This window comes from Delphinapterus leucas, chromosome 19 (genome assembly GCF_059928025.1).
Source record: "Delphinapterus leucas isolate spDelLeu-1000000601 "Yukka" chromosome 19, BTC_Dleu_Yukka2, whole genome shotgun sequence".
NCBI lineage: Eukaryota > Metazoa > Chordata > Mammalia > Artiodactyla > Monodontidae > Delphinapterus > Delphinapterus leucas.
This window is the reverse complement of record NC_143147.1, coordinates 51,131,755-51,145,267: the sequence shown is the minus strand read 5'-3', so window position 1 is coordinate 51,145,267 and position 13,513 is coordinate 51,131,755. Positions and strand designations below refer to the sequence as shown.

The following is a 13,513-nucleotide window of genomic DNA, read 5'->3' as shown; positions in this document are numbered from 1 at the left end:
CTGGTGCCTGCATGTGAAGAGCAGGTGTTAATTTAAAAAGATGTTTTATGGAATGATGTAATGAAGCCTTTTGTAAGTCGTCTTGACTTGTGGTTCTCAACACATCCCTTGGTTTCTTTAGATTGAAGTGTATAAATGAGAACTGTGACTTGGACGGACCTTTTTTGTGTAATAAGTTCCCCGTTAGACAGTAGTCATTTGCCTTATGACTTCTTTTTAGTAAGTTATCCCCAAGAGGTTGAGAAATTCCTGTTTTGAAAAGTCCAGAAAGTCTTTGGTGACTTGCTGTTTCATTTTTATTGTTCTTTTCTTTTCGGTTGTAGAAAACAGGATCACACTCACCTTTCCTTTACTATCTGTGAACCTTAATCTGAGTAAACGCCTGGAGAGAATTAAGAGAATGTATTGCCCTAAGCCAGCCACTGTATGGAATGAATTGACTTGTCTCCTCTGCACTCAGAATGGTGCTGGGCACTCACGTTGTTGTGCAAATCGCTCTCTGTGTTCTGGAGTTCAGTGAAAGTGGTTATTAGGTCAGGCTTAGAATTATTCCATAGATAAGAAATACTTCAGTTAGAATTTAGTAGAGTCCTTCAGATTAACTTGTAATTTGAAAAACCAGAATTGAGATTGTTAAAAAAAGTTTTTTTCCAGTAAGACAATTACCACAAAGCCAGTGGGCAATGGTTTTCCTAGACAATTTGGCTTTTGATCTCTTGAGGATCTAGAGTTCTTATGAAGAGCAATTGGTCTGATTGCCCTGTGGTTCCTGTTAGTTAAATATGGTTTGTAGCTAAGCAGCTGGTAAGGAAATCACTGACTGTTTGCCCATGTTCTCCTTGAAAATACTACCTGCCCTTTGGCTTTAATTTAGAATGATTCTTTTTTAATATAGAATAGCTATTAAGTATTACCTACAGTGATTAGACTGAGAAGTAGAACATAACATCAGTCGTTTTTGGTCCCTTAATTTTATGGAAAATACTGTTAGCTGGTTTCTGGTTTAAGAAATAGCCCGATTATTATACTACTTACTAAAACTAACTAAAACCCAAACAACAAAAACCCTCTTGAGTAATGGACTAGAAACGAATTGGCAAATTTTCAAAAACTTGTAATTTTTTAATGGTATATGAGTTTGAAAATGCAAATATTCATGCATGACTACATTGTTAATCCATAATTGAGCAGGTATAGTGTGATGCTGCTTTATAGTTTTAATTTGGAACTTCAGGGAGCAGACTGTGATGGCTCTACATTTGTATCCAAGATCAGCAATTAAATAATTAGTCTATTTTTTTATTAGTCTGTTTTTTAATTGATTCATAACACGGGAGTTTATTATGAAAAGTAGGTGTCTATTTCTTTAAATCCTTTATTAGAACATGGCTTTGGGGTTACATAATCTAGAGCAGTAGTGTCCAATAAAAATAGAATGCAAGTCACATATGTAAAGTTCCTAATAGCCACATTAAAAGAAGTAAAAAGAGATGGGTGAAATTCATCTTAATAATATATTTTATTTGGGGAATTCCCTGGAGGTCCAGTGGTTAGGACTGGGCGCTTTCACTGCCGGTGCCCAGGTTCAATCCCTGGTCAGGGAACTAAGATCATGCAAGCTGTGTGGTGTGGCCAAAAAAATATATATATGATATATATATATTTATATATATATATATGTATGTATATATACACACACACATATAAGTAAAATATATATATAAAATTTAATCCAATATATCTAGAATATTAACATTTCAATATTAGCGAGATATTTTACTTTTTTTTTTGTACTAAGTATTCAAAATCTAGTGTATTTCAGTTTGAAACCAGCCACATTTCAAGTGCTCAGTAACCACATATGGCTACTGACTACTGTATTGAATTATGTGGGTCTGGAGTTTCCTACATTTACATGCAGTAGAATCTACATAAATTGGCATATTATGCAGATGTCTATGCAAATCAAGTCCTGAGAAACACAAGACAGATCATGATGCTTTTAGCCTAGGAGGCAGATTTTTTTTTTTTTTAATTGGGGTATGGTTGTTTTACAGTGTTGTGTTAGTTTCTACTGGACAGCAAAGTGAAGTAGAGTTCCCTGGGCTACACAGCAGGTTCTCATTAGTTACCTGTTTTATACATGTTAGTGTTTATATGTTAATCCTAATCTCCCAATTCATCCCACCCGCCCTTTCCCCCCTTGGTGTCCATACGTTTGTTCTCTACATCTTTGTCTCTATTTCTGCCTTGCAAACTGGTTCGTCTGTACCATTTTTCTAGATTCCACAAATATGCGTTAATATATGATATTTGTTTTTTTCTTTCTGACTTACTTCACTCAGTATGACAGTCTCTAGGTCCATCCACGTCTGTACAAATGACCCAATTTCGTTCCTTTTTATGGCTGAGGCAGATTTTTAACTTGGCCCTAATGTGAGTATTGTAAGAGAGTTCTAATGGCCTTTGATTTTTTTTAAATTTTATTTTATTGGAGTAGAGTTGACTTACAATGTTGTGTTAGTTTCAGGTGTATAGCAAAGTGATTCAGTTATACATATATTTATTCTTTTTCAGATTCTTTACCCATATAGGTTATTATAGAATACTGAGTAGAGTTCCCTGTGCCATACAGTAGGTCCTTGTTGGTTATCTATTTTATATATAGTAGTGCGTGTATGTTAATCCCAAATTCCTAATTTATCCCTCCCCTCCACGTTTCCCTTTTGGTAACCATAAGTTTGTTTTCAAAGTCTGTGTGTGTGTTTCTATTTTGTAAATAAGTTCATTTGTATCATTTTTAAAAATTAGATTACACATATGAGTGATATCATATACCTGTCTTTCTCTGTCTGACTTCACTTAGTATGATAATCTCTAGGTCCCTCCATGTTGCTGCAAATGACATTATTTCGTTCTTTTTTATGGCTGTGTAATTCCATTGTATATGTGTACCACATCTTCTTTATCCATTCCTCTGTCGATGGACGTTTAGGTTGCTTCCATGTCTTGGCTATAGTAAGCAGTGCTGCAGTGAACACTGGGGTGCATGTATCTTTTCGAGTATGGTTTTCTCCAGGTCTATGCCCGGTAGTGGGATTGCTGGATCATATGGTAGTTCTATTTTTAGTTTTTTAAGGGACCTCCATACTGTTCTCCATGGTGGTTGTAGGCCTTTGATTTCCTGTTGAGAGTAAAATTCGACATGGTTACAATGCTTCAGCATGTAGCATGCGCTTCAGTTACTGCTTTCATTAGCCAGTGTTTAGCATACATGTACCACTGCCCAGGTAGCATCGCATCGGTCCTGTGGCAGGTTAATCTTGGGGGTGGAGATGGGGGGCTGGGGGTGCGACTGCAAAGGAGTGGTAGCTGAAAATGCTCGGGAGGTGCCTAAGACATTGTTAAAAAACATCCCAAGCACCTAGGAAACTTAACTTATTCCCCTCTAATGTTGTTGGAAGATTTAGTTTATTTATGGAAACATATTGGCCTGACTGGGGCAAATACCTCGTCCTGACATTCTCATCTCTTTGCTTTACTGAACTTTTTCACCAGTGGAACTTAAGCTCTTGGTACTTGAGGAGGGAAATACTTTACATCTGTGGCATAAGTGTAAAGCATACACTGGTTTAGAAAACTTAGTACAAAAAGAAGAATGTAAAGTATCTCATTAATAGTTTTTGTATGATCGCATGTTAAGATGATAACATTTCGGTTATATTAGGTTAAAGAAAATGTATTATTAAAGTTAATTTTACCTCTTTCTTTTTACTTTTTAAATATGGCACCTAGAAAATTTAAGATTACATATGTGGCTTGTATTAGATTTCTATTGGATGGTGCTTAGTTTTTTTTTAAATTAATTAATTGATTGATTTTTGGCTGTATCGGGTCTTCATTGCTGCGCGTGGGCTTTCTCTAGCTGCGGCGAGCAGGGGCTACTATTCGTTGTGGTGAGCGGGCTTCTCGCTGCAGTGGCTTCTCTTGTTGCGGAGCACGGGCTCTAGGCACACAGGCTTCAGTAGTTGTGGCAGGTGGGCTCAGTAGTGTGGCTCTCGGGCTCTAGAGCGCAGGCTCAGTAGTTGTGGTGCACAGGCTTAGTTGCTCCGTGGCATGTGGGATCTTCCCAGACCAGGGCTTGAACCCGTGTCCCCTGCATTGGCAGGCAGATTCTTAACAACTGCGCCACCAGGGAAGTCCCTGCCTTAGATTTTTAATTGTTCAATTAAAGACTGCCGTGAGGGGACTGATCCTGCTTTCCTGAATATGTGCTTGAAAGCTTGATCAGTTGATGCCATCTTTGCAGTAGCAAGGGGGTATGCCATTTCTGTCCCCCCAAGAAAGAGAAGGAGAACAGCAGCACAGCCCTCTTGAATTCTGTAAGGACCCCAGATTCTGAACAGCTTGGTGATCATTTAACTTGCTGCTCTGAGAACACAAGACCTGTCGGTTTTGTCACCAGTTTGCCCAGTCCTTTTTATGAAAGGACCAGTAATTAGGTGCTTATTCATGCCTTCTCCAAGAAATAAATCAAGCACTCTAGTAAAGTGTACGTATTTGTATGTAGTCTACCTTTCAGTAAATGTTCTCACTGTCCCAGAGAACCATCTCAATATACTTTTTTTTTTTTTTTTTTGCGGTACACGGGCCTCTCACTGCTGTGGCCTCTCCCGTCGCGGAGCACAGGCTCTGGACGCGCAGGCTCAGCGGCCATGGCTCACGGGCCCAGCCGCTCTGCGGCATGTGCGATCTTCCCGGACCGGGGCACGAACCCGCGTCCCCTGCATCGGCAGGCGGACTCTCAACCACTGCGCCACCAGGGAAGCCCTCAATATACTTTGATCCATATATACTTTAGTCTTTGGCTCCTACTCATAGTTATTTTTTTACAGCTTCTTAAGACTACTTGGTCTGTATTGCTATTTGCATGACCCCAAGCTATTCAGAAAGAGGACTCAAGGTGGTTAGCTGGCTTGGCTTCTCCTTGAGTATTTCCCTGGGGTGTTCATGAACCTGGGGACAACCTGAATGCCTGGTTTTTAGCTTCTCTTCTTTCTCATCCCAGACTGAGAAATTTTAGAAACAAAATTACTCTTTTTTTTGGGTGGGAGAATCCCAGGCAGGTCCTTGCTTATGTGTTTAAAACTGTAGTCTTGGAATTAGCTCTCTGCCCTCCCTGAACACCCATATCCCACATTTTGTTCTTAAAGATCAAACTTAGGTTTACTGTGTTACCTCCCAGTCCACCTAAAAGGAGTGTAGAGTGGAAAGAAAGGAACTCACATCTGTTGAGCATCTGTTGTGTGCTAGACACTGAGCTGGGTGCTCAAGAAATATTATCTCAGTAACCCTGAGGGGTGGGAATTATGATCTCTGTTTGATAGAGGAGGAAATGGAAATCTGGAAGTTAAGTAATTTCTCAGCTTCACATACCTCTGAGAGATAATGGATTCTAAAACATGACATCATGCCCACATTGTCATCCTGGTTTAGGAGAAAGAAGCTGCGATGTGGTTCCAGAGGTAGAGATTTGAATGTATATGTATTGTTTTGAACTGGGAGAAACATGGAAGATCCTTTACAAAGCACCTTTTATCCCTAATCACAGACCCGATGCCTGGGTTGGATAGATTGTTTCCCCTTACTGGGGCTTGTAGTGACCATATAAACCTTTGGTTTGCAGTGTGACCCCTGATTCCAGCAGAATGGCCCAATGGAATCAGCTACAGCAGCTGGACACACGGTACTTGGAGCAGCTTCATCAGCTGTACAGTGACAGCTTCCCGATGGAGCTACGGCAGTTTCTAGCCCCTTGGATCGAGAGTCAAGATTGGTAAGTCCTTCTTGAGCAACTCCCCAAATTGTTAGGTTTTAGTTTGAGACAAGAGACATGATCTGCTCTAACTTAACTCTTTGCTAACTATTTCATTGAAAAGCTTATGGGTACAGGTGATGGGATAAAAGAGAACAGAAGATAGAGAGGTCATTTTAGTCTTGGAAGAACATTTTCTACATTAGAAGGGCATCTGGGCAGCTGTCTTTTGGCACATTGAAGCAGCCTGCTTGGTGGTAGATGTTTTGAAGCCTGACTTTAATCTCATTTGCTTGATGAGATGCTCTGTGTGTTCTGACACTTCAGGGACATGCCATAGATATATATAGATATATAGATATATATATTTTTTATTGGAGTATAATTGCTTTACAGTGTTGTGTTAGTTTCTGCCGCACAGCAAAGTGAATTTTTTTTATCTGAATGAGAATTCTGTCGTGGGTAAAAGTTTGGGTTCGTACTTCTGATTCCCCTTTCATTAAGGGAAAGAAACCCAGAGTCAGAGAAATAGACTCATTCATAGAGGAGATAATGGTACAGAATCCCAACAACTATTTCCTTCACTTTTTTTTTAAATATTTATTTATTTTATTATTTATTTATTTTGGCTGCTCCAGGTCTTAGTTGAGGCACACGGGATCTTTAGTTGCAGCATGCGGGATCTGTTCCCCGACCAGGGATTGAACCCGGGCCCCCTGCCTTGGGAGCATGGAGTCTTACCCACTGGGCCACCAGGGAAGTCCCTCCTTCACTTGAATGTATTCAGATCCACCTATTAATTTTGGTTTAATTCAGGCCCCTGACCTAGTTTTTCCAGAATTTGGTAAGGGGCCAGAGAGGTGATACAGAGATGTCAGAAGTAGGCCACCCTAGCTTGGGATGGCTTATTTGCTACTAAAAGTCTGACCACAGAGTTGACTGAGAATTTAAAGCAAAACAACATACCTGTCCACTCAAGTATTTGATAAATATAGAACTATGACAGTGGCAAATAGTATCTGGAATAATTGTTGATAATTTTTAAATTGATGACATTTATGGTTGCTGAGCAAGATGCATCTAAAGTGATGAGTGGGTTATAGCATCAGGTTTGCCTTGGGATTTTTCCTCCTTGATGGTGATTTCTGCGTGCATGCATGTGTATGTATGTGTGCATGTGTAGGTTTGAGAATCATCATTCTTTGTCCTCTTCCTTTTCCTAGGGCATATGCGGCCAGCAAAGAATCACATGCAACTTTGGTGTTTCATAATCTCTTGGGTGAAATTGACCAGCAGTATAGCCGCTTCCTGCAAGAGTCCAATGTTCTCTATCAGCACAACCTGCGAAGAATCAAGCAGTTCCTTCAGGTGTGATGAGAAACTGAACCCTCAGAGGAGGGTTTTATCTTTCTTTCCTGAAAGTTTCTTTTCTCATTTGGCTAAATAATGAGAACATATCTTGTACTTTAAATCCAAGGAGAAGTAACTAGCCCTTTGAGTATCGTTGCCTGAAATTCACTTCTTTGGTTCACTGAAATAATAATGTGATTGCTGTGTTAATCGTGTGTGTTAGTATGTTAATAACATGATTGTGATGAGGGCAGATGACTAGGAAGATGACTCTTACTTTTCAGTGTTAAAGATTCGACCATAAATGGATACTCCTTGACAAAGTCAGTTGCCTCCCTGTAAGACTGGGATAACACACTGTCCAAAGACAGACGACCAAGCCTTCTCTCAGTGAAGTACAGCTCCTCATTACTGCCTTTCTTCCTCTTTTCTTCCCTTCATCTCCCACTATTTGCAGCCAGGCTGTGAGGCCTTTGCTGTGTTGTTTCATGTAGTAAATGTCACACTTTCCCTAATTTATGAGGAAGTTAGCAAAGTTCAGTCCACATCTCCTTAGTCTGCTGCCACTTTTCATTCTCTTTCTCTCCTACGTACAGAGCAGATACCTTGAGAAGCCAATGGAGATTGCCCGAATTGTGGCCCGGTGCCTGTGGGAAGAGTCCCGCCTCCTCCAAACTGCAGCCACTGCAGCCCAGGTGAGGCCTGGGAAGAAACAAAGTGCTGTTGAAATGTGCTTCCTTTGTGTGTACAAAGATGTGCTTGCTCTTCCAGGGTCTTTAGGATGTGCACTGACCTATGGGGAGAAGTGGGTGTTCGGGGTTTTGGGGTTTTTTGGTTTTTGTTGTTGTTTGGGGTTTTTTTGGTTATTTTGGCCATGCCACATGTGGCATGTGGGATCTTAGTTCCCTGACCAGGGATTGAACCTGCGCCCCTTGCGTTGGAAGCACAGAGTTTTAACCACTGGGCCACCAGGGAAGTCCCTGGGTTTTGTTTTATACAATGAAAATAACATTTTTTTCCTGCATATAAAATGCATTCTACTTTTTAAGAAAAACTTTAAAACATTACAGAAAATTACAAGAAAGAAAGTTAAAAAACAAAGACCTGATATGTCCCTCATTCCTCTTTTTTTTAACATCTTTATTGGAGTATAATTGCTTTACAATGTTGTGTTAGTTTCTGCTGCATAACAAAGTGAATCAGCTATACGTATACATATGTCCCCATATCCCCTCCCTCTTGCGTCTCCCTCCCACCCTCTCTATCCCACTCCTCTAGGTGGTCACAAAGCACCAAGCTGATCTCCCTGTGCCATGTGGCTGCTTCCCACTAGCTGTCTCTTTTATATTTGGTAGTGTATATATGTCCACGCCACTCTCTCACTTCTTCCCAGCCTACCCTTCCCCCTCCCCGTGTCCTCAAGTCCATTCTCTATGTCTGCGTCTTTATTCCTGTCCTGACCCTAGGTTCTTCAGAGCCTTTTTTTTTTTTTTTTTAGATTCCATATATATGTGTTAGCATACGGTATTTGTTTTTCTCTTTCTGACTTACTTCACTCTGTATGACAGACTCTAGGTCCATCCACCTCACTACAAATAACTCAATTTCGTTTCTTTTTATGGCTGAGTAATATTCCATCGTGTATATGTGCCACATCTTCTTTATCCATTCATCTGTCGAGGGACACTTAGGTTGCTTCCATGTCCTGGCTATTGTAAATAGAGCGGCAATGAACATTGGGGTACATGACTCTTTTTGAATTATGGTTTTCTCAGGGTATATGCCCAGTAGTGGGATTGCTGGGTCATATGGTAGTTCTATTTTTAGTTTTTTAAGGAACCTCCATACTGTTCTCCATAGTGGCTGTATCAATTTACATTCCCACCAACAGTGCAAGAGGGTTCCCTTTTCTCCACACCCTCTCCAGCATTTATTGTTTGCAAATTTTTTTGGTGATGGCCATTCTGACTGGTGTGAGGTGATACCTCATTGTAGTTTTGTTTTGTATTTCTCTAATGATTACTCACTCCTCTCTTCATTGTCTCTTCCCAGGAATCCAACATTAATAGTTGGATATATATCCTTTCATACCTTTCTCCAGGCTCCCATAAACTACAGAAAATACACACACACACATTATATTTAAATTGGTTTACTTTTCTGCGTCTTGCTTTTTTCATTTAATTATGTCATGTAAATGCTTCTAAGTCAAGTAGTATAAAGCTAACTCACTTTATTTGCTGCATAATACTCTGTGGTATAGATCTGCTATAGTTTATTCAGTTATTACCCCTTCGATAGACAGTCACTTCTTTCTGGGTTTTTTTTTCCTCCACTGTAAACACTAGTGCAATGCCTCCCTATATATCTTTATATATTCATGCTTTGATTTCTCTCCTATGGATTTCCAGGCATGGACTTGTTAGGTCAAGGGGTGTGTGTGTGTGTGTGTGTGTATAAAATATATATAAATTTTTTATAGATAGTTCTGTATTGCTTTCCCCAAAGGCTGGAACAGTTCACATTTGCACCAGAAGGATATGACAATGTATTATTCTGGGGAGCCACCTGGGGGGATGGTTTGGAATTGAATCATTCAGGTTCATATGTATTTCTCTTTGTGGTTAAGTTTGAGAATAATCTCACTAGAGCTAGAGATACAATTAGTTTAGGGAATAGGGATTATGTGATGCTAACAGGCCCATTGGGGGAACACATATTGGTATATGATAGTCATATCTATCTATCTAGATTGTCTAATCTATTATGTGTATGTGTATCCTACTGTGTGCTGGTTGTTATGGCACCCTGCTTTAGAGGAGGTTGTGGTCTGGGAGAAACAGAAAATCAAACAACTTTATAATGCAATAAAATACAAATTATTAAAATATACTAAAAAAGATGAAAAAACTTAATTAGATCAATAACCATAAAAATATATTGAAAAAGAGTTGAAAAAAATTACACTCCCCATCCCACCAAAAAAGCCAATAGGCCAGATGGTTTAAAAGTTTTAACAAACTTTTGTGGTACAAATTGTTCCAGTATCATTTAAACTCTTCCAAAGTGTAGGGGAGAAAACGAGATGTTTCCAGCTTATTTTATGAGGCTAGAATAATGCTAATATCAAGACCTAAAAAGACAGTGTAAGTAAAGAAAAGGTTAGGATTTTTGCATCCTGCTTAGTATACAAAGCATGGTTTATATTCTAGGAATGCAAGGGTGGCTTAACATTAGGGATTCTATTAATGTAATTCATTAAATTAGTAAGTTAAGAAAAATTGTATTTTTGTTAGATGACAAAATTTAGTGTCCATTCTAGATTTTAAAAATAAGGAACTTTCGGGCTTCCCTGGTGGCGCAGTGGTTGAGAGTCCGCCTGCCGATGCAGGGGACACGGGTTCGTGCCCCGGTCTGGGAGGATCCCACATGCCGCGGAGCGGCTGGGCCTGTGAGCCATGGCCGCTGAGCCTGCACGTCCGGAGCCTGTGCTCTGCATCGGGAGAGGCCACAACAGTGAGAGGCCCGCGTACTGCAAAAAAAAAAAAGGAACTTTCTTAACAAAAAAAAGAATATTTGTCAGAAACCAAGGGGAACATGATGTACAGTGGTGAAGCACTAATCTCATTAAAAACAGTTACAAGATTGAGGGTGCCTCCTGCCATTGATATTTTTCTGACAGATCCAGCCATTGTAATAAGACAGAAAAAGGGAGTGTTAATGTTGGAAAGCAAAAGACAAACTTTTAAAAAAACAAAACACAATTATTGGAACTAACAAGGGTTGAGAAAAGTGATTGTGTTCAAGATAAATATTTTAAGAATCAGTAGTTCTCTTATACAATAGCAACAATAACCCTCCATTACATGACAATGTAATGGGAGCAAAGATTTTCATAACAGGAAAGACAAATGTACATGATATGCATATTATTGAAATGTATGATAAAATGTCTAGAAGGATATATACCGAAGCATTAATGTTGTTGGTTACAGGAGACTTATTTAATTTCCCTGAGGTGTTTTCTTTAATATCATATAACCAGGGAATTTTTTTTCTTTTTTTTCCCCCTCCTTTTAATAAAAATATGGTAGAATACACATAACATGAAATTTACCATCCCTTCTTTTTTTCTTTTAGCTGTGCTGTGCAGCTTATGGTTGGGATCTTAGTTCCCCGACCAGGGATCAAACCCATGCCCCCTGCAGTGGAGGCGTGGAATCCTAACCACTGGTGCACCAGGGAATTCCTGCATCTTAACCATTTTTAAGTGTACCATTCAGTAGTGTTAAGTTCATCACATTGTTGTGAACCAATCTCCAGAACATTTTTCATCTTGCAAAACTAAAATTCTGTATCTATTAGACTGTAGCTCCCCATTCCCCCTGGACCCGGGCACCACCATTCTAACTTCCTGTCTCTATGAATTTGACTACTCTATGTACCTCATATAAATGGAATCATACAGTGTGGGTCCTTTTGTGACTGGCCTATTTCACTTAGCATAAAGTCCTTAAGGTTTATCCATGTTGTAGCAGGTGTCAGAATTCCCTTCCTTTCAAAGGCTGAATACTATTCATTATGTGGCTCTGTCACATTTTGTTTATTCATTCATCTGTTGATGGACACTTGGGCGGCTTCCACCTTTTGGCTACTGTGAAGAATGCTGCTATGAACATGGGTGTACAATTTTTTCTTTTATTTATTTATATTTATTTAAATTTATTTTCGACTGCGTTGGGTCTTCATTGGCACGGGCTTAGTTGCTCCGCGGCATGTGGCATCTTCCCGGACCAGGGCTCGAACCCGCGTCCCCTGCATTGGCAGGCGGATTCCCAACCCCTGCACCACCAGGGAAGTCTCCAGTTTTTTCTTTTTAAAGACAAAAATGTAGCAGGAACAAAGAAGAAAGCACATCTAAGTCTAATTGAGAGAGTCAGGAACGGCATCATACAGAAAGGAGAGGTACTGTTTGAGCCGAGACTCAATGCTTATTGTATGGGCATCAGGCAGATGGTAAGGAGACCACAGTGTAGGGAGAAAGAAGATCGTGTTCAGACAGAAACAGGACTGCATGTATTCTTGGGAGAAGTGCAGAAAGTTCAGCATCTGACTGGGTAAAGGAAGATAAGGTGGTCAAGGGCCACATCATGACAATCTTCTTAGTTACTCATGCCTGGCAATTTGGCCTTGGAAGAGCGGTTCACCACAAGGGCCTTGGGCCCAGACCTCCTGGGTTTGAATGCCATAGATCTGCCACTTGCTGTGTAACCTCAGGCAAACTGTTGACTGTCTGTGTTCCTCCACTGGGAATGATAATAGCACCGACTTCATAGAATTGAATTAATTCCTGTGTGTAAGATGCATAGAACAGTACCTGACACATACATACGAAGTAAATGTTAACTGTGTTCTATTGCTGCTATCCTCATCCTTGCCACATCTGTAGGAAACGGGGACCAACTAAAGAATTTTAAGCAGAAAGCTGATAGGCTCGGAGGTGGATGAGGGGGTAACTGATAATACTCACTGTTCAAGACTCGGGCGTCAGGGAGGTTAGCCAAATGGCACTTGTCTGTGTATCACTAGAGTTTGCTGTTGTGGAGAACCTTTATGTTTGCATCCTGTTCCATAAGATAAAAATAATCAATTTAAGCCCATTTGGATAGAGGCACCAACTTTGCCATGAGAGTTAGAAAAGCAGTAAGTGTCCCAAGAATGGTCCCAATCGTATTGATCAGGGGCTGGCAAACAGCACCCAGGGCCCAAATCCCGCCTGCTGCGTGTTTTTGTAAATGAAGTGTTTTTGGAACACAGTCACACACATTCACGTATGCACTGTCTCTGGCTGCTTTCATGCCGCAGTGGCAGGGCTGGGTAGTTATACAGTCATACAGACTGTATGGCCGACAAAGCCAAAAAATACTTACCACCTGGCCCTTAGACAAAAAGTTTGCAGCCCGTAATACAGAGCTACCTCAACCCAGGCCTCACTGTTGTTTTGTCTGTTTACATCATCTCGCATATTCCCACCTGCCTTTCGTGGGTAAAGCCCGAGGAGACAGGAGGACAGGTGAGTGTGATCCCTTGTCTACCAGGGCTCTCAGTCTAATTGGGTGATAGGTGCACAAACACTTCAAGGGAGAAAGACGTAGAGGAGGATGTGAGTACTTTTGCTTCGGGAAGTTGAATAAGGTTTCACAGGGGAGCAAACATTTGCACCGGGTTTGAAGGTGAGTGAGTTCAGCTGTGCTAGGCTGAGTGGACAGGGGGCCCGGAGTCAGTGTGGAAACACGTTATGTGTGGGGAAGGGTGGGTAGTTTGCAGTGACTCAAGCACAGGGAGGGA

At 40.5% G+C, this 13,513-nt stretch overlaps 1 protein-coding gene across 7 annotated transcripts in view; it reads left to right on the top strand.

Moving 5' to 3' along the window:
- Positions 1-13,513, top strand: part of STAT3 (signal transducer and activator of transcription 3) — a 63,719-nt gene that overhangs the window by 28,280 nt on the left and 21,926 nt on the right. For all 7 annotated transcript variants that reach the window (XM_089901294.1, XM_089901293.1, XM_089901292.1 and 4 more), the window contains exons 2-4: positions 5,687-5,836; positions 7,039-7,183; positions 7,762-7,860. In XM_089901294.1, the coding sequence (XP_089757420.1) occupies positions 5,709-5,836; positions 7,039-7,183; positions 7,762-7,860 (372 nt within the window). In that variant the 5' untranslated portion in view covers positions 5,687-5,708. The remainder of the gene's footprint in view (positions 1-5,686; positions 5,837-7,038; positions 7,184-7,761; positions 7,861-13,513) is intronic.